Source organism: Pelobates fuscus, chromosome 10, assembly GCF_036172605.1.
Source record: "Pelobates fuscus isolate aPelFus1 chromosome 10, aPelFus1.pri, whole genome shotgun sequence".
Taxonomy (NCBI): Eukaryota; Metazoa; Chordata; class Amphibia; order Anura; family Pelobatidae; genus Pelobates; species Pelobates fuscus.
This window is the reverse complement of record NC_086326.1, coordinates 110,045,306-110,067,342: the sequence shown is the minus strand read 5'-3', so window position 1 is coordinate 110,067,342 and position 22,037 is coordinate 110,045,306. Positions and strand designations below refer to the sequence as shown.

At 40.9% G+C, this 22,037-nt stretch overlaps 1 protein-coding gene across 5 annotated transcripts in view; it reads left to right on the top strand.

Moving 5' to 3' along the window:
* The window catches only part of LOC134575561 (oocyte zinc finger protein XlCOF7.1-like), a 147,196-nt gene that overhangs the window by 92,785 nt on the left and 32,374 nt on the right, over positions 1–22,037 (top strand). For all 5 annotated transcript variants that reach the window (XM_063434861.1, XM_063434858.1, XM_063434859.1 and 2 more), the window contains one exon: positions 7,808–7,931. In XM_063434861.1, the coding sequence (XP_063290931.1) occupies positions 7,808–7,931 (124 nt within the window). The remainder of the gene's footprint in view (positions 1–7,807; positions 7,932–22,037) is intronic.

Genomic DNA, 22,037 nt, shown 5'->3' with positions numbered 1-22,037 from the left:
GAATAAAGATACATGAGCCCCCTTGTATTCCCATGTGTGTTGGGATCTGGCCGCTTTCATGATGGCGTCTTTGACGGCAAATGAGTGTAAGCAGCAGATGATGTCCCTTGGGCTGTCCTCTAAGGAGCGGGGTCTGAGTGCCCTGTGTGCCCTGTCATACCTGATCTCCATGGTGTTGGTGTCGGGCAAAATCAGGCGGAATAGGGCCGTCAGCTCGGCCTCAACACGTTCCTCGCCTTCTGCTTCTGGCAGGCCACGTACCCGTATGTTACATCGGCGCCCGCGGTTGTCCAGGTCCTCCGCCGTTCTCCGCAGGTGTAGGAGCATATTGCCTTGACGGGCCACTGCTGTGTCTGTGGCGGTCAGTCTAGCGGTAAGGGCCTCGTGGGAGCGCTCCAGGCCTTGCACGCGGGTACCTTGTGCCGTTACTTCCGTTCTGATACCGGCCATTTCAGCTCGCAGGGCGTCCTGGATGGTTGTGGTCTGAATCAGCAGGTTAGCTTTGGTGACCATGTTGGCTGCTAGGGCGCGGATTTCATCCATTACCCCGTCCAGAGTGGAGGTGGATGGCGTTCCTGGCGTGGAGGAGGCAGACGCCATTTTGGGGCCTCCGGTTTCCTTTTGTGAGTCCGCTGGAGAGTGAACGAAATCGTCCATCGGACCCACCGGTTGTTGTGTCTGGGGTCCCCTTGGGGTTCTCGGAGGGTCCCCCCTGCGATTCCTTCCCATTAGGAGCAGTTTTTGCTAATTAAAAGGGCTTTGTCGGGACCGGTGGAGCGGAGCTCGAAGCTTAAGCATCCATCCTGGTCGGCATCCAAGCCACGCCCCCAAAATGCAAGGGATATTAACAGTGATATAAACTCCTGAGGACAATTGCCTAATTTTTATAAGTTATAGAAATAACGAAAAAGTTTTAAAACAAAACCTACTTAGCACGCTGATCAGTAAACAGAATGATTATATTATAGTGTATAAATATGCTAATCTAAAGTGTCCATCCTAGGAACACGAGTTTCATGTATTACAACTTGGGGTATTAGATAGACGTGCATATTTTTATAATAGAATCAAGATTATAGACACAAGACAATACGAACATGCTTAGGTACCTATATCTAAGCTCGGTTTGCATCATAGATTTGCATAGAATTTTCCCCAAACATAGATTCACGGGATTCCATTCACAAGTAAACTAATCTGTGTTCGTGAAAGGTCTTCTTTTCGGGGAAAGACTGTATCCTATAAAAACAGTAGCATTCTGCTGGCTTGTAAACCTTGATGTAAACAGTTGTTATAGCATGGTGAACGCAGACTGATACCTGTTAAAGTGCAACTCATTTCTATTCTGGAATAAACATGAATCCTTAGCTGGGGCAGTTATCCTTGGAGGTATCCAATATGGAAAATAAGAAAAAGGTTACATTAAATTTTAAAATGTGAGTACATTACTCTGTACGTCGTGCGTATTTAGTGTATGTGTTGTGTTAGTGTATGCAGTGTGTGTGTTAGTGTATGCAGTGTGCGTGTTAGTGTATGCAGTGTGTGTGTTAGTGTATGCAGTGTGTGTTGTGTTAGTGTATGCAGTGGGTGTTGTGTTAGTGTATGAAGTGTGTGTTGTGTTAGTGTATGCAGTGTGTGTTGTGTTAGTGTATGAAGTGTGTGTTGTGTTAGTGTATGCAGTGTGTGTTGTGTTAGTGTATGCAGTGTGTGTTGTGTTAGTGTATGCAGTGTGTGTTGTGTTAGTGTATGCAGTGTGTGTTGTGTTAGTGTATGCAGTGTGTGTTGTGTTAGTGTATGCAGTGTGTGTTGTGTTAGTGTATGCAGTGTGTGTTAGTGTGTAGCGGATGCAGAGTGTGTGTTAGTGTAGTGAATGCAGAGTGTTAATGTGTAGTGAATGCAGAGAGTATGTTAGTGTGTAGCGGATGCAGAGTGTGTTAATGTGTAGCGAATACAGAGTGTGTGTCAGTATAGTGGATGCAGTGAGTGTGTTAGTGTGTAGTGTATGCAGAGTGCATGTTGTATTAGTGAATGCAGTGTGTGTATTGTATTAGTGTATGCAGTGTGTGTGTTAGTGTATGCAGTGTGTGTGTTGTATTAGTGTATGCAGTTTGTTTGTTGTGTTAGTGTATGCAGTGTGTGTGTTGTGTTAGTGTATGCAGTGTGTGTGTTAGTGTTTGCAGTGTGTGTGTGTTAGTGTATGCAGTGTGTGTGTGTTAGTGTATGCAGTGTGTGTGTGTTAGTGTATGCAGTGTGTGTGTTAGTGTATGCAGTGTGTGTGTGTTAGTGTATACAGTGTGTGTGTTGTATTAGTGTATGCAGTGTGTGTATTAGTGTATGTAGTGTGTGTTTTGTCAGTGTATGTAGTGTGTGTTTTGTCAGTGTATGCAGAGTGTGTTGTGTTAGTGTATGCAGTGTGTGTTGTGTTAGTGTATGCAGTGTGTGTTGTTAGTGTATGCAGTGTGTGTTGTTAGTGTATGCAGTGTGTGTTGTGTTAGTGTATGCAGTGTGTGTTGTGTTAGTGTATGCAGAGTGCGTTGTGTTAGTGTATGCAGAGTGCGTTAATGTGTAGCGAATGCAGAGTGTGTGTCAGTATAGTGGATGCAGTGAGTGTGTTAGTGCGTAGTGTATGCAGAGTACCTGTTGTATTAGTGAATGCAGTGTGTGTATTGTATTAGTGTATGCAGTGTGTGTGTGTTGTGTTAGTATATGCAGTGTGTGTGTTGTGTTAGTATACGCAGTGTGTGTGTTGTTAGTGTATGCAGTGTGTGTTGTTAGTGTATGCAGTGTGTGTGTTGTGTTAGTGTATGCAGTGTGTGTGTTGTGTTAGTGTATGCAGTGTGTGTGTTGTTAGTGTATGCAGTGTGTGTGTGTTGTTAGTGTATTAGTGTATTAGTGTATGCAGTGTGTGTGTGTGTTGTATTAGTGTATGCAATGTGTGTTGTGTCAGTGTATGCAGTGTGTGTTGTGTTAGTGTATGCAGAGTGTGTGTTGTGTTAGTGTATGCAGTGTGTGTTGTCAGTGTATGCAGAGTGTGTGTTGTGTTAGTGTATGCAGTGTGTGTTGTGTCGGTGTATGCAGAGTGTGTTGTGTCGGTGTATGCAGAGTGTGTGTTGTGTCGGTGTATGCAGAGTGTGTGTTGTGTCGGTGTATGCAGAGTGTGTGTTGTGTCGGTGTATGCAGAGTGTGTGTTGTGTCGGTGTATGCAGAGTGTGTGTTGTGTCGGTGTATGCAGAGTGTGTGTTGTGTCGGTGTATGCAGAGTGTGTGTTGTGTCGGTGTATGCAGAGTGTGTGTTGTGTCGGTGTATGCAGAGTGTGTGTTGTGTCGGTGTATGCAGAGTGTGTGTTGTGTTGGTGTATGCAGAGTGTGTGTTGTGTTGGTGTATGCAGAGTGTGTGTTGTGTTGGTGTATGCAGAGTGTGTGTTGTGTTGGTGTATTCAGAGTGTGTTTGTTGTGTTGGTGTATGCAGTGTGTGTTTGTTGTGTTGGTGTATGCAGTGTGTGTGTGTTGTGTTGGTGTATGCAGTGTGTGTGTGTGTTGTGTTGGTGTATGCAGTGTGTGTGTTGTGTTGGTGTATGCAGTGTGTGTGTGTGTGTTGCGTTGGTGTATGCAGTGTGTGTGTGTGTGTTGCGTTGGTGTATGCAGTGTGTGTGTGTTGCGTTGGTGTATGCAGTGTGTGTGTGTTGCGTTGGTGTATGCAGTGTGTGTGTGTTGTGTTGGTGTATGCAGTGTGTGTGTGTTGTGTTGGTGTATGCAGTGTGTGTGTGTTGTGTTGGTGTATGCAGTGTGTGTGTGTGTGTTGTGTTGGTGTATGCAGTGTGTGTGTGTTGTGTTGGTGTATGCAGTGTGTGTGTGTTGTGTTGGTGTATGCAGTGTGTGTGTGTTGTGTTGGTGTATGCAGTGTTTGTGTGTTGTGTTGGTGTATGCAGTGTGTGTGTGTTGTGTTGGTGTATGCAGAGTGTGTGTGTTGTGTTGGTGTATGCAGAGTGTGTGTGTTGTGTTGGTGTATGCAGAGTGTGTGTGTTGTGTTGGTGTATGCAGAGTGTGTGTGTTGTGTTGGTGTATGCAGAGTGTGTGTTGTGTTGGTGTATGCAGAGTGTGTGTTGTGTTGGTGTATGCAGAGTGTGTGTTGTGTTGGTGTATGCAGAGTGTGTGTTGTGTTGGTGTATGCAGTGTGTGTGTGTGTGTTGTGTTGGTGTATGCAGTGTGTGTGTTGTGTTGGTGTATGCAGTGTGTGTGTGTGTTGTGTTGGTGTATGAAGTGTGTGTGTGTTGTGTTGGTGTATGCAGTGTGTGTGTGTGTGTGTGTTGTGTTGGTGTATGCAGTGTGTGTGTGTGTGTGTGTTGTGTTGGTGTATGCAGTGTGTGTGTGTGTGTGTTGTGTTGGTGTATGCAGTGTGTGTGTGTGTGTGTTGTGTTGGTGTATGCAGTGTGTGTGTGTTGTGTTGGTGTATGCAGTGTGTGTGTGTTGTGTTGGTGTATGCAGTGTGTGTGTGTTGTGTTGGTGTATGCAGTGTGTGTGTGTGTTGTGTTGGTGTATGCAGTGTGTGTGTGTGTTGTGTTGGTGTATGCAGTGTGTGTGTGTGTGTGTTGTGTTGGTGTGTGCAGTGTGTGTGTGTGTGTGTGTTGTGTTGGTGTATGCAGTGTGTGTGTGTGTTGTGTTGGTGTATGCAGTGTGTGTGTGTGTGTTGTGTTGGTGTATGCAGTGTGTGTGTGTGTTGTGTTGGTGTATGCAGTGTGTGTGTGTTGTGTTGGTGTATGCAGTGTGTGTGTGTTGTGTTGGTGTATGCAGTGTGTGTGTGTGTTGTGTTGGTGTATGCAGTGTGTGTGTTGTGTTGGTGTATGCAGTGTGTGTGTTGTGTTGGTGTATGCAGTGTGTGTGTGTGTTGTGTTGGTGTATGCAGTGTGTGTGTGTGTTGTGTTGGTGTATGCAGTGTGTGTGTGTGTTGTGTTGGTGTATGCAGTGTATGTGTGTGTGTGTTGTGTTGGTGTATGCAGTGTGTGTGTGTTGGTGTATGCAGTGTGTGTGTGTTGTCGGTGTATGCAGTGTGTGTGTGTTGTCGGTGTATGCAGTGTGTGTGTTGTTAGTGTATGCAGAGTGTGTTGTGTCAGTGTGTGTGTTGTGTCAGTGTATGTTGTGTCAGTGTATGTAGTGTGTGTGTGTTGTGTCAGTGTATGTAGTGTATAAAGATGTGTACTATAGCGTTAATCCAAAGTGTAGAATGTGCTATCACCAAGAGTGTACCTCACTCACTCAACAATACATACAATAATAAGAAACTTTGCCGTTTATACCACACATTGATCTGCTACAGATACCCTTAAAGGGAGATGAGCGCAGAACACCAATTTCTTTTGTAAGTTCTCTACCTCATGCATATTCTCCTTCTTGTTCATTCATACTTCACCATATATCATTTATTATTATGTTTTAGATCTGTTCAAGATCACGTCCTGTCCAAAGGTTGTATCCTCTATTTATGTGCTATCCCATCTTTTTTAGCTTATGTTGCTTGTTAAACCATATTAGATAATTCACGTTGTTATTGAGTGTATGTAGTGAGTGTGTGTGTGTGTGTGTGTAAATGTGCATAAATTAAAAAATAATAATAATTTAATTAAATGTTTCTCCCCCCTCCCTGCTTACCTGTGTCCAGGGAGGGGGGAGATTCCATGATCCCTGGTGGTCCGGTGGGGGGCCCCCGGCTCCCTGTTACCGCAGAGGGGGCCCAGGCAGCACACAGCTTCTTCTCTCCTCCAATAACTCTTGCGAGACCCGCCGAGCGTTGCAATGGCAACCGGGTCTCGCGAGAGTTACTAGCAGAGAGGAGAAGGTGTGGGCTGCCTGGGCCCCCTCTGCAGTAACAGGGAGCCGGGGGCCCGCGGCTGCACACATAGCGATATTCGCTATCTATGTGTGCAGAGAAAGAAAGTGGGGGCCCAGGACTGCCAGAGCAGTCCGGGCCCGTGACAACCGTCATGGTTGTCACCCCCTGATGGCGGCCCTGTGTGCAGACGCAGTGCGGTCAGATTGCACATGATGTCCACCGCAAAAAGTGCCTTCAATTCATCATAATTGGATCTTGGAGCAGTGGAAGAAGGGTATCCTGGTCTGATGAATAACATTTTCTTTTAGGTCAGGTGGATGGCCGGGTGTTTGTGTGTAGTTTACCTTTGGAAATTGTTGGCAGTTGTATATGTGTATGTATGTGTGTGTATACATACATATAATGTGCGTGAATATAAATATATATATATATTTATAATGCCAGAGTATTGGAGTATACCTTTTTTTGCATCTTGTCTACAGCCTAATATCCACCTGTTTATTTTAATCATAGCCCATAACCCTGCTCTTTTCAGTAAATTGCCCCCACCAGTAATTTGTCACACCTCCATGTACTCCCTGTATTTTATTAATCACTGGGTAGCAATAACTGTGGGATAAGCATGGTGGGTAACAGCAGAAGTGAGATGTAAAACTTATATGGGGGTCATATTGATCTACATAGGATTCTTTGAACGAGTTTTGTCATTGCCTGCTAGTGCTGCCAGATACCGTTTTCTAAATTCAAACTAATATTTATTGGCTTTTGATAAGCCTTTAACCGTAGTTTAATCGATCCAAACCATTAAATGGGTTATCGAGCACTATTTTACTGCTGATAAACGTGATCTCTAATCAAGGTCCTAGTCTTGATTTCTCAAGACTAAAATAAAGAAATAATTTACATTTGTAAGAGACCAGAGTTACTTTTCCAGAAGTGGAATTAAATGTTTCTAAGTTTATCATAGGAATCTAACATAGAAACATAGAATGTGACGGCAGATAAGAACCATTCGGCCAATCTAGTCTGCCCAGTTTTCTAAATACTTTCATTAGTCCCTGGCCTTATCTTATAGTTAGGATAGCCTTATGCCTATCCCACGCATGCTTAAACTCCTTTACTGTGTTAACCTCTACCACTTCAGCTGAAATGCTATTCCATGCATCCACTACCCTCTCAGTAAACCTTTGTCCCTCTAATTTAAGACTATGTCCTCTTGTTGTGGTAGTTTTTCTTCTTTTAAATATAGTCTCCTCCTTTACTGTGTTGATTCCCTTTATGTATTTAAATGTTTCTATCATATCCCCCCTGTCTCGTCTTTCCTCCAAGCTATACATGTTAAGATCCTTTAGCCTTTCCTGGTAAGTTTTATCCTGCAATCCATGAACCAGTTTAAGTAGCCCTTCTTTGAACTCTCTCTAAGGTATCAATATCCTTCTGAAGATATGGTCTCCAGTACTGTGTACAGTACTCCAAGTGAGGTCTCACCAGTGTTCTGTACAATGGCATGAGCACTTCCCTCTTTCTACTGCTAATACCTCTCCCTATACAACCAAGCTTTCTGCTAGCATTTCCTGCTGCTTTATTACATTGTCTGACTACCTTTAAGTCATCAGAAATAATCACCCCTAAATCCCTTTCCTCAGATGTTGAGGTTAGGACTCTCTCAAATATTCTGTACTCTACCCTTGGGTTTTTACGTCCAAAATGCATTATCTTGCACTTATCCACATTAAATGTCAGTTGCCACAACTCTGACCATTTTTCTAGTTTACCTAAATCATTAGCCATTTGGCTTATCCCTCCTGGACCATCAACCCTGTTACATATCTTAGTATCATCCGCAAAGGTCCAAGTGTGCTTGTATAGTCTGTATTGCCCGTTCCCTTTTGTGTTTTTGTACCTGAAAATGTGACTTTATTTTGAAAACCAATTTTAATGCATTTTCATGTATGTAAAATTAACGTTGTCATTGTCTCAGGTTGCTATAAGAGATGAGGATATTGCAGTATATTTCTCCATGGAGGAGTTTGAGTATTTGGAAGAACATAAAGATATTTATGAGAATGCGAAGTTGGAGATTCATCAACCTCTCCATTCAACGGGTAAGAGGGAGCTATATTTTCACTCATGTTACAGATATTCACTTTAGGATTTTTATTAGTACTGAAATCCAAAGTGACATTTATGGATTCTGTCTTGGTCCTCCATCTTTGTTCTTCTTTTTTTCTTAATAGACTATAATTAAAAAAAAAAAAAAAGAGGGAATCAGGCCTGTTCAGCTGCCTACATCCTTTTTTGTTAGTGGGTAGTTTTCCATTGTCTCTATGCAGTTCTGACTTCTCACAAAGGCAGACCATAAAAGGTTCCAAAACAAGAAATAAAATGTCATTGCTATTTTTTTTACTTATACTTTTACTTTTGAACTTTCATTTTAGCTTTGTAATTATCCTTGGATCATGTCCCACTAGCCAGTGGCAAGTGTAAATGTTGTCTGGTGAGTATGACATGGACTCTCCATGCTTACAGTGGCAAGTGACTTTAAGGGCCTGTCTAGTAGTATAGGACTTAAAATTTAAAGCTGTGCTTGGGACACTCTTTTTGTCTGTGTGTGTCTTGTGCTCTCTCTCTCTCGATATAGATATACAGGTATTTGCATTCACATTCACTTCATAAAAAGGTTTTATTTATTTTTTTGTTTGTTTATTTTTTTTTAAACTGCTCGTATTTTAGAATTTATTTATATCCATTTAAGCATAACAACTGAAATCTTGGTGCAGGAAAGAGGGTTTGGGGTTTTTAGAGCACTGGGCCGATTTTGTGCTTGGGTACAACCTGTATAGTCGTAATGGATTGCACCTAAACGGAAGAGGGTCTGCTGTGCTGGGGGATAGGATGGCTAGAAGGTTGGAGGAGATTTTAAACTAGTAGTAGGGGGGGAGGGTCAAAGCAATCTAGAAAATGGAGATAGGATAGAAAGGAGATGGGCTTTAGCTCAGAACAAAGGAGGTGGAGATGGGGAAGGGGGAAGCCCAGAACAGAGGAGGTATGTAATATTGATGAAAATTCACAAAAAGTACAAATGACTCATGACAATTTTAAATGTATGCTTACTAATGCAAGGAGCCTATATAAAAAAATGGGGGAACTAGAGGCAATAGCATAAACTAAACAATACGATATAATAGGCATAACAGAAACATGGTGGGATGAGATACATGACTGGGCAGTTAACTTAAATGGGTACACGTTATTTAGGAAGGATAGGAAAAACAAGAAGGGTGGTGGGGTATGTTTGTATGTCAGCCATGCGTTAAAGTCAAATCTTAGGCATGTGGAGTGTGACGAGGAAAATGTGGAAGCTTTATGGGTAGATATCTGCTTGGGGCAAACAAAGGGAAATACGTTATTGGTTGGGATATGTTATAAACCACCAAATGTAAATATTAATGAGGAAGAACTGCTGTTAGAGCAAATTGGTAAAGCTGAAAATCGGGATAACACGTTAATTATTGGAGATTTTAATCACCCGAACATAAATTGGGATAGAGGGACTAGTACTTCAGCAAAGGGAATCCGTTTTTTGAATGTGTTAAATGACACATTTATGTCACAACTGGTACAAGCACCAACTAGAAAGGATGCTTGTCTGGATCTCGTTATAACAAACAATGTTAATCTTTTAACCAACATTCAAGTAGGGGATCATTTGGGAAATAGTGATCACAATATGGTAACTTTTGAAATAAACTCAAAAAAGCAAAAGCACGTGGGGTATATTAAAACGTATAATTTAAAAAAAGCCAATTTTAATAATATTAGGGCAGCTCTACAACATATCGACTGGCATAAACTCCTTAGTGATAAAAACACTGAGGATAAATGGAAACTATTCAAACAAATATTAGAAAGGTACCTTTCACAGTATGTACCATTGGGTAATAAATATAAAAGAAACAAATTAAAACCAATGTGGCTTAGTAGAGAAGTAAAACAAGAGATTAAAAATAATAAAAGGGCTTTTAAAGCATTTAAATTGGACAAATCAGAGGCATCCTATATAAGATGGCTAGAAGGTTGGAGGAGATTTTAAACTAGTAGTAGGGGGGGAGGGTCAAAGCAATCTAGAAAATGGAGATAGGATAGAAAGGAGATGGGCTTTAGCTCAGAACAAAGGAGGTGGAGATGGGGAAGGGGGAAGCCCTTCGTCTAAGGCAAAGGAAAGGTTTTTTTTACTGTAAGAACAATCAGGATGTGGAATTCTCTGCCTGAAGAAGTGGTTTTATCAGAGTCCATACAGATGTTCAAACAGCTACTAGATGCATACTTGCAAAGACAGAATATTCAAGGATATAATCTTTCAATGTAGGGTAATAACTGCTTGATTCAAGGATAAATCTGACTGCCATTCTGGGGTCAATAAGGAATTTTTTGTCCTAGCTTGTTGCAAAATTGTGCTTCAAACTGGGGTTTTTTTTTTTTTTTTTTTTTTCTCTTTTGGATCAACAGCAAAAAACAGGTGTGAGGAAGGCTGAACTTGATGGACGCAAGTCTCTTTTCAGCTATCTAACTATGTATGTACTATGTACTATGTAAGATATAAGGAAGCCAATAATACTTGCAAAAAGGCAATTAAAGTGGCTAAACTAGAAAATGAGAAATTGATAGCCAAAGAATGCAAAACCAACCCCAAAATAGTTTTCAAGTACATTAATTCTAAAAAAACAAAAAATGAAAGTGTAGGTACACTGAAAACAGAGATGGGTCTGTTAGTCAATGAAGACCAGGAAAAGGCAGAAATTTTAAATAACTTTTTTTCTTCAATATTTATTAATGAGGATCTTATGGCAAGAGATATGCAAACGATTGCTGCAACAAACTTGCAGATAACTTGTGATTGGATAACTCGAGACAAGGTGCTACAGCTATTAAAGAAAATTAACCCCTTAACGCCGTTACGGCGTTCTATGCCGTCGCGGCTTTAAAGGGCTTTAAAGCCGTTGCGGCGGCATAGAACGCCGTAACGGCTGAAGCCCCCAGGAGGTAAGCTATACTTACCTCCGCCGCGATCCTCTTCTGGGGGGCTGCCTGAGAGCCCAGGCAGCCCCCCTCCGGCAAATGAGGCCCCCGGGGGCCATGTGATCGCTCTCAAAGAGCGATCACATGGCCCCCTATAGCTGGCTATGGATCTGCCAGCAGGGGGACTGTCTAAAATATTAGACAGTCCCCCTGCTGGTAGGAAAGTATAAAAAAAATTAAATACACATGTTAAAATAAAATAAAAGTATTTATATATATATATATATATATATATATAATATATGTATATATATTATATATATAATATATATACATATTCTATATATGTAACGTCATACGTAATGTATTTTAATATTAATATTAGTATATATATTAGTATTAAAATACACTTAGAATGACGTTACATATATATAATATGTATATATAGTATATATATAATAGATCTACATATATATATTATATATATAAAGGCTTGGCCTGTAGTTGTGGGAGGGGCTTGGTTTCCCTATAAAAGGGCTACCAATCCACTCTCACATTACCGTCAATGGTCTGGCGAGTCAGAAACGTTACTTCCGGTTCTGACCGCCATCTTGGATTTCCTCTTACCTGTTCATCGTGGTCTCCGGGTCCGGTGCCCTCCTGAGTGGTCCAGGTTCTCCAGTGCTATTTCCCGCCGCTGCCGCCGCCGCCGTCCGCACAGCTTTCCGGTACTCACTGCCGCCAAAATAACCGTAAGTTGGGCCCGCCGTAAAGCAAACCGTTTCACATTCACGGCTTACACGGCGGAGCCCCTATTCACATTTAACCGCATCCGGAACTATTTTCGTGGCAATCACTCCGCCGCTAAGCAAAATAATCCCTATCTTTGAAACGTTTTAAACAATCACTGCATTCGTCTATATATTTAAAATTATGCTACTAAACGAAACGGTTTCATTTATAATTTAATCACACTATTTAAATTCACATTTTTACTCACTATTTATACACGATCCTGCATCCACTTCTTAGGTGGAATCTCGCCCCCTACCGGTCAATAACGATATTACACCTAAATAAATTAAATTTATGTTACATTTAATTAGATTCCTGATTTCTGATATCTTCCAACAGGTTTTCTGACCAGAATTCATATTAATATTTGGGAACCCTGAGATCGGTATCATTTATACGTTATAGGTTGGTAACATTGTCATATGACCCATGTAAATGACCGTATAAACATATGATATTAGTTAAAATATAATTTACTCTCCTAGGTTTAGTCATTGGAACGGTAGCTTTTACAAGCAAGAAGCCGGTTTCTCTCGGTTATATCTCCTCCGCAGTTATCGGGTAGGTTCTCCATCTAGGTACCCCAGATTCAGATATTTATATATCATCTTATACCCACAGGTTAACCTACCGACAAAATCACAGATTCTCTTCAATTGAGAGGTCAAGCCTGACTCACTTTTCAGGTACTACGCCAGATCCCACTATTTCCTAAAAATATTATTTGAGGGGTACTGGTCCCATGTTAGGTGGGCCAATTAGATAAATATTTTCTGGTCTTAATCCATAGGCTAGGGGTCCCGCGAGGCCAACATCCCTAACCTCACACTCGGAGGTGATACTGTTATAGTATAATTTAGAAATAAACAAAGATGTTTAAATGTCTATCTGTTCCTGTCCAAATTTGAGATGATTAAATTGCGTATACGCAGAAGTAATTCAGACTGACACACGGAGTTCAGGTTAAAATAACTTCGAGGAAATTTATTGGCATCTGAGGAAAGAGCGGGCTCGCAGGCCCTTTTAAGGGGAATTTTGCATCATCATTGATTATCGAGATATCAGTAAATAAACTTCATTAATTGGATTAATTGTTAAGTGTCTGTGTCAGTGTCCACCCATCAATATGATTAATTGGCTCAAAAACTAAGTGGTTAGCTAGGTGTCCTCCCACCGAGAGGTGGTATTGTTCTGGACACGGGTGTGGACGGATGGCTCAAGCGCCATCTTTCAGAGCATGAGGTTTACGGTGGAAAGGGGGGCTTGGGCGTCATTTTACGTAGTTAGTGATGTCAGTCTCGTGATCAGGTGCAAGGTTCTTTTATGAATAGAACATTTCATTAGTACAGTGTTCTCATGGCCTTCAGATTATACTATGTTGCAAATTACAGGAGATTCAGCAATTCCGGTGTTAGTCATGTCTTTATAGAAAATACAGTCTCTGTTCATTATACTAAATGTTGCTGGGAAATTCTGTCATGTAATGTAGTTTAAAATGGAGGATCTGTCAGGTAATGTGGACAAAATGGAGGGTCTGTCATAGTGTGAGATTAAAATGGAGTTGGTACAATAATTCAATACAGGTTCAATAAAGATTTTTAAAAATTCTACATCAATACGTCCCTCGGGCCAAATCATAGCTAGCCGCCTCGCATCAATGTAAAGAGAGGGCCTCACCTGTCACTCCCAATCTTTCTTATGCTTTAAATGACACCGAGAGGCCAACACCCTGCCACAACGTTCGGTGGCCTCAAAATGTCCCCTCGGTCCCACACATAGATAGTGCCTCTCAAGCCGCTTGGCAACTAGCAGGGCCTCATCTGTCACGTTCAAAAAAGCTTAATTGTTTCACCGCTTGGTATTTTGTTAGCCCACCAGTACCCACCCACAAAACAATTCATACGACTGACTATATATATTTATAATTTCAGTTATGTCACTAACGCCAGATATTCCTGAAGAACTGTCACTACCTAGCACACCCGCTAGGCCTGCCACCCCTGGTCCAAGTACAGACGTGAATAGCCCGGCATCCCTTAGATCGTGGACCATACCACGTCTTACAGCTGAACTAAGAAGACGCTGCATCCCTTTCCCAGCTACAGCTAGAAAGGCGGAGTTGTATAGGCTACTGAACACTACCACTGACAACTCCGAGGCAGGGGAAGGCCCTAGCGGGTCTCAAGTACCAGCATTTCATGCAATGATGACGTCCCTTATGACATCCATGGGGAAAATCAGCGACAGGCTGGACAAATTGGAGGCCGGTAGTGCTACTCACTCCACTACAAATACAACGGTCACCACTCAGCCTCTTGCTGATACCTTACCCGGTAATACCCTACCAGCCACGGCTGACATAGAATCTATTGATCCCTCACACATGGTCCCAGCTCACCTTAAAAAGGACATTCTGGAAGGCAAGGACGTTAACCTAGCTTCATTGCTTATTGCCTCCCAGGATGTCCTTGAGAACAGGACCTTTGCTTGTGGGGACATTTCTGTAGTCCTTAAAGCTAGGGACCCTCGCCTGAACAAAAAATGGAATATACCAGAATTTGTGTTAGGTTTTGGCATCTATAGGGACGTATATTGCACTGTATACCCAGGGAAAAGAGCCGAGCTAGATGCGTACATGCACAAGTTGGTGGATTTGGGGCACAAATACGGTGGTACAGCGTTTTACGATTACCACCGTTCCTTCTCTGCAAAGGTGGCCGCAGCTCTGGCTCAGTTCAATTTAAGCATTAAGTGGAATAAGTTGGACACTGAGCTATTCTGTAGGCACTTTGCAGGCCTCAAGCCCCCAACTTGTGCAGTATGCTCATCAGCAAACCACAGCACTAATTTCTGCCCTAATACAGCTGAGGTAGAACAAAACCAAGCAACTACTAACCCCTCAAGGTCAAATAAAGGTTTGAAAGACAAATTAGGAAGATATATTGTCTTCTTAGGGAAATCCCAAGTATGCAACAATTTTAATGCTGGCAATTGTGGGTTTAGTTCGTGTAGACTAATGCATGTCTGTTCACATTGTTTTAGGGCTCATTCCAAGACAATGTGCCCAAATAAAGCTTTCCCTAAACCCTATCTCACATGCGTGAACCTCAGCTTATTCACCGATTTGCTACATCTACACCCATCACGACATTTTAGTGACTACCTCATAACAGGTCTATCGGAGGGTTTTCACACAGGGTTGATACATTTACCTACAGGCACACTGGAATGTGACAACTTACTTTCCACACGAGATGACCCACAGCTGGTACATAAACTTATCACAATTGAGGTGAACCAAGGGTTTTTGCTGGGTCCTTTCCACTCACCACCTTTTACTTCTTGGAGAACCAATCCCATTGGGATTGTCACGGGGAAAAACTCACTTAAACCCAGGCTGATCATTGATTTATCCGCACCACATTCCTCCACAGTCCCCAGCTTAAATTCCCTCATACCATCGGAAGAGTTTTCACTGCATTACGCCACTATCGACCATGCCATTGGGGCTATCATTAAAGCAGGCACAGGGGCATGGTTAAGTAAAACGGATGTAGTGAACGCCTTCAAATTACTTCCTATGCACCCTACACTTTGGCACCTTCACGGCATTAAATGGGAAGGGTTATACTATTTTTTCACTCGCCTCACTTTTGGCTCTAAAAGCAGCCCGCGTATTTTCGACACATTTGCAGAAGCCTTATGTTGGTTGTTACTCAATGTATGCAAATGTCCCTCAGTGATTCACTATTTAGACGATTTCCTCACAATTGAGAACAACACACTTCCACCCACAAGTTTAAGACACATATTGGCATTATTCGAGTCACTTTCTATCCCAGTCTCCCCACACAAGACCCTGGGGCCTGACACTCAGATGCAATTTCTGGGGATACAACTAGACACAGTACACATGCAGGCTAGCCTCCCTCATGAGAAAATTGAGCGTATCCTGGCGAGCATTGACCATTACCTACAGCAAGGTTGTTGCACAAAAAAAGATCTACAATCATTGCTGGGATCGCTTAATTTTGCAATGAGAATCATTCCTCAGGGGAGATCATTTATTTCACATTTGCTGTCACTATTTCCACAATTTACCTCAGACACATCTTACATTTCATTAGACAACCACGCAACATCCGATTTGCGCATGTGGAGAATTTTCCTCACTTCTTGGAACGGGCGTGCCATGTTTATACCACCTCACTCAGACACTTCACCTACACTATGGACAGACGCTGCAGCAAACACAGGTTTCGCAGCCATATGGGGAGACCAATGGCTTGGGGGGCCGTGGCCAACTGAGGTGAAAGCTCTCACAAAATTCACAGAGACCTCAGCTTTATTTGAGTTGTACCCCATCGTGGCAGCGGCCGTTACCTGGGGCCACCAGTGGTCCGGTCACACGGTTTGGTGCTATTCTGACAATATGGCTACTTGCCATATTGTCAATAAAGGCCGGTCATCATCACTGGTAATTATGAGGCTCTTGAGACGACTCACATGGGTAGCAGCCACTTGTCAATTCTTTCTAACATGTATTCACGTTCCAGGGTGCACAAACATCAGTGCTGATCACTTGTCTCGATTTCGTTTTCAGGAATTCTTCACGACACTGCCCACCGCTTCCAGACGGGCAACACCAGCCCCACTTTTCACAGACATGATAATGGATTAAAAGCTTTGTTAAATCACGCACGTCACATTTCTCACCTTGCACTTTCTGTAAATACAAGAAACACTTACGACAGAGCATTTCACATATTCAGGAAATTTATCACTGATTTTCACATTCACGACATGTTCACGATAGAATCAATTTTGGGTTTTACTTCTTTTTGCCACATCAACCTAAAACTATCATTCAACACTATTAAATTATACCTCACGGGAATTCAACACCACATGCTTATTCAACAACCCAAAGCCACTAGTTTCCTGTCATCACATCAAATCAAGACAGTTCTTAGAGGCATTAAAAAATTAGACACACATGTCCCAGCAAAACGACTACCTATAGATAACCGTATATTTCATGCACTAATCAACTTGTTAGATTCCTCCCCGTTTGAGCCCAGGACAAACACGGTCATAAAGACAGCCATATATCTAGCTTTGTATGGATTCCTCCGTCCCAACGAATTCACAACCAGGACTATTACGACCACTGATTACTTAAGAACCATGGACTTAGAGAAACATAACGACCATTACCTACTCATACTTAAACACTCAAAAACCAGCACCATGGGTCATACAGTTACGATCCCTTTGTACCCTACTCATAACAAATGGTGCCCGGTACAAAATGTTGACAATTATCTGCAATCACTCCACAAACAACCATTACAACCTTTGCTAGAACTGCACGGTAACGTTCTAACTACAGCAAGGTTTATGCTCTATGTAAGATTGCTGTTGACTAGACTCGGCTTGAACCCTAGTCAATTTTCAGGTCATTCTTTTCGAATCGGTGCAGCATCTACAGCCTCTGCTAACCACATACCTCCGCACATCATCAAAACAATGGGACGCTGGAAATCTTCCGCTTATACTCTCTATATACCCAATCCTGTTAAAGAATTAAGACTAGCTTTCTGTGACTTATCTAAATAAAGTTTGGTCAACGTATTATGTCTTATGGTATTTTATTTTTGCCCACTTTTTACAGGCCTACTGCTCTGTCGGTTTCGGCACACCACAACCGACTAATTCCAACTAATTGGTATTTATGTTATTATATGTTATGATCTCATATACGGCTATATGGCCACGACCACAAATATATATACGTATAATTACAATAATAAATAAAATAAATAAATAAAATATTGAAACAAAATTTAAAATAAATTATATATTCATATGTAATTTCATTCTAACTGTATTTTGTTATTAATATATATATATTGGAAACAGAATACACTTAGAATGACATTCTATATATATCTATCTATATATAAAATACAAATAACCGCAAATATATATATATATATATATATATATATATATATATAGATAAATACATATAATTACATAAAAGATTACATTAGTATACACGTAGAATTTAAATACCTATAAATTCTACCTATATATTAAAATTCTACGTGTATATTTAAGTAATTTTTTTTTTTTTTATAATTCTTTATTTTTGCGTGCCAGGGTTAACAGAAAAGTATACATCGCCACAACAGCGGTGATAGACAGTATAAAGACAGGTGATACATCGTTTTGTTATGGTTAGCGAGGAACTTGCACATTTTTATAATTTGATACGGAACACTTATAAAAGGTATAGCACCCATGTGTGTCGCCCGGTTGGAACAGACATTTTAACAGTAGCCGGGGGGAGCTTCATAATGTCAACAACAGCAAAGAGAACCGGCATTCGCAGTAAAGCGAGCGACACATGTTGGGTGTGCTTAAATAAAATATGGTCTGTTACACAGGGGTGGCTAAAAAAAGGTGAGCGTCGGGAAACAGACCATGTAGTGTTATCCCCCATAGAGGGTTAGTGACACCATAGGGTGTTTGCGAGTTGCTTAAGTTTTCTTGGGGGAGGGGGGGGAGGGTAATTAAAGTACCTGTGGGGCATTTCTGGCGGTGACCAGGGCGCTAATTGATTATCTGGGTGGGATTTTAAGCAGGGTACCTGCCGGAGTACCGTATGGCCGGGGTCGCCGGTAGTGTGTGGTCATATGACTCAGCGAGGGTTAGCTCTGATTAGCCTAGTCGAGGAGTGAGCATAGAGATAAAATATCTCAGTAGCTGGGCAAAAACAATAAAGCACGTCAATAAGTGATGGTCAATTAAAAAAGCAAACAAACAACAATTAAAATAAACATTAGACTGTAGAAAGTAACAGCGGTGGTATAGTTGGGTATGTCCCGTATTAAAGAGAGGCCTTCTCAGCCAGGTTGTCTCCCTGTCGGCATTCTCAGCCTTGGAGTCAGGTTAAGTCTCTGGACGACAATGAAGCTTGGGCCGTGCGGGGTGTAAATTCCGGGATTGTGTTAAGTAATTTTTTAACATAATTATGTCATTTGATTAATTAAAATTTGATTGACATGCCTGACAACACAGGGAGAAAGTGCAGAGAATTTAATTCGCAAGCACTATATTTGACCCTGTAACTCTCAAAGACACCATAAAACCTGTATATAGGGGGTACTGTTTTACTCGGGAGACTTCGCTGAACTCAAATATTAGTGCTTAAAACTGGTAAATTGTATTACAACGATGATATTTTAAGTAAAAATTACGTTTTTTGCATTTTTTACAAACAAACGGCACTTTTATGGACTATATTATTGTTGTAATATGTTTTACTGTTTTAAAACACTAATATTTATGTTTAGTGAAATCTCCTGAGAATAACAGTACCCCCCATGTACAGGTTGTATGGTGTTTTGGAAAGTTAGAGAGTCACATATAAGGCTTGCATTTAATTTTTTTGACATTGAAATTTGCCAGATTAGTTATGTTGCCTTTGAGACCGTATGGTAGCCCAGGAATAAGAATTAACCCCATGATGGCATACCATTTGCAAAAGTAGACAACCCAAGGTATTGCAAATGGGGTATGTCCAGTCATTTTTAGTAGCCACTTAGTCACAAACACTGGCCAAATATTCGTTTTTTGCTTTTTTACACAAAAACAAATATGAACGCTAACTTTGGCCAGTGTTTGTGACTAAGTGGCTACTAAAAAAGACTAAACATACCCCACGTTCAATACCTTGGGTTGTCTACTTTTTCAAATGGTATGCCATTATGGGGGTAATTCTCATTCCTGGGCTACCACACCGCCTCAAAGGTAACATTACTAATCTGGCAAATTTAAATTTGAAAATGGAACGTTCTATATTTGACCCTGTAACTTTCCAAAACACCATAAAACCTGTTAATGGAGGGTACTGTTGTACTCGTGAGACATCGCTGATTACAAATATGTGCATTTTGTTGCAGTAAAACCTAACCGTATTATGACATTTACAGCTAAAATGTGAGGCGGAACTACAAATTAAAAAAAAAAAAATCTCAGTTTTTTTTAATTTTATTCATAATAAATTGTTTCATATATAAATATTTTATATGAAATGAAAGCCCTGTTTCTCCTGAACAAAATGATATATAATAAGTGTGGGTGCATTTAATATGAAAGAGGTGAATTACGGTTGAACAGACATAGCGCAAATTCCAGTTTTTGTTTACATTTTGTTTTGATCAGAACGTGCACTATTGACTCCGTCCTGAAGGGGTTAATGTAAATAAACTTCCGGGGCCTGACGGTATCCACCCACAAGTACTTAAGGAGCTAAGTGGGGAAATAAGTGAACCTCTGTATTTAATTTTTCAAGATTCTTTTGTTTCAGGTATTGTACCGGAGGATTGGAGGAAGGCAGATGTTGTTCCTATATTTAAAAAGGGTTCAAAATCCTTGCCTGGAAATTATAGACCTGTGAGCTTAACTTCTGTGACTGGGAAATTATTTGAACGGCTATTAAGGGATAATATTCAGGAATTCATTGGGAAGAACTGTGTTATTAGCAATAATCAGCATGGTTTTATGAAACATAGGTCATGTCAAACTAACCTAATTGCATTCTACGAAGAAGTAAGTAGGAATATAGATCAGGGTGTTGCAGTGGATGTGATCTACTTGGATTTTGCCAAGGCATTTCATACGGTTCCTCACAATAGGTTAGTCGTCAAACTAAGAGAAATTGGTCTAGATGAATATTCTTGTGTACAACGAGTTGTCATAAATGGTAAATTTTGAAGCTGGACAAAAGTGGTAAGTGGTGTGCCTCAGGGTTCTGTTTTGGGACCGCTTCTATTTAACATATTTATAAATGATCTTGAAATGGGCATTGAAAGCCATGTATCAGTGTTTGCAGATGACACAAAACTTTGTAAAGTAATAAAATGTGAGCAGGATATTGCCTTGCTGCAGAGGGATTTGGATAGATTGGGGGACTGGGCACTAAAATGGCAGATGAAATTTAACGTAGAAAAATGCAAAGTTATGCACTTCGGGGTTAAGAATGCACAAGCAATTTACACCCTAAATGGTAGTGAACTAGGGATAACCACACACGAGAAGGATTTGGGAATTATTATAGACAATACATTAGGTAGCAATATGCAATGTCAATCTGCCGTTGCTAAGGTCAGTAAGGTTTTGTCATGCATTAATAGGGGCATAAATTTTCGAGATGCAAATATAATTTTGCCTCTTTATAAATCGCTGGTAAGACCACACCTTGAATATGCTGTGCAATTTTGGGCACCTGTTCCAAAGAAAGATATCATGGCACTAGAAAAAGTGCAGAGACGAGCTACAAAATTGATAAAAGGAATGGAGCATTTTAGTTATGAAGAAAGGTTAAAAAATGTAAATCTCTTTAGTTTGGAAAAACGGCGCCTGAGAGGGGATATGATAACATTATCCAAATATATTCGGGGCCAGTACAAAACCATTATCTGGAAATCTATTCATAAACAGGGCTATACATAGGACACGAGGTCACACATTTAGGCTTGAAGAAAGGAGATTTCATCTAAGGCAAAGAAAAGGTTTTTTTTACAGTAAGAGCAATAAGGATATGGAATTCTTTGCCTGAAGAGGTGGTTTTGTCAGAGTCTATACAGATGTTTAACCCCTTAAGGACACATGACATGTGTGACATGTCATGATTCCCTTTTATTCCAGAAGTTTGGTCCTTAAGGGGTTAAACTGCAATTGGATAAATACTTGCAAAAACATAACATACAGGGATATAATTTCTAATTAGTGGGGTAATAGCTGCTTGATCCAAGGAGACATCTGACTGCTATTTTGGGGTCAAGAAGGATTTTTTTCCTAGTTTGTTGCAACATTGGAAGCGCTTCAGACTGGGTTTTTTGCCTTCTTTTGGATCAACAGCAAAAGCATATGTGAGGAAGGCTGAACTTGATGGATGCAAGTCTCTTTTCAGCTATGTAACTATGTAACTCACCAAACTATTCTAATCTCTGTTTGCAGTGTGACAAAGGAGAAACTCTGCAAGCTCAAACCTGTTTTTTCTTTCCATTTACATTTTCAATTGACCAACACTTGTGAAAAGGTATATGTCACTGTCTTTGACCGTAGGCTAAAAGCTATAATGCTCATAAGTATAGTTCATAGCACGGTGCCAAGCATCCATATGGGGATTCATTATTAACTTGGTATATCTTGTTCATAACATCATAAGCCTTCTATGTGTTCTTATTAGTTGAAGCGATTACAGACTTCAGGTGGAAGGGGTTTTCAATCACAACTTTTTCCCCACCATAACCTTTTTTGTTTTTGCTTCCCAAGCACTACCAAGCCTCAATAGCAAAACTGTAACCAACCTCCTGCTGATGATT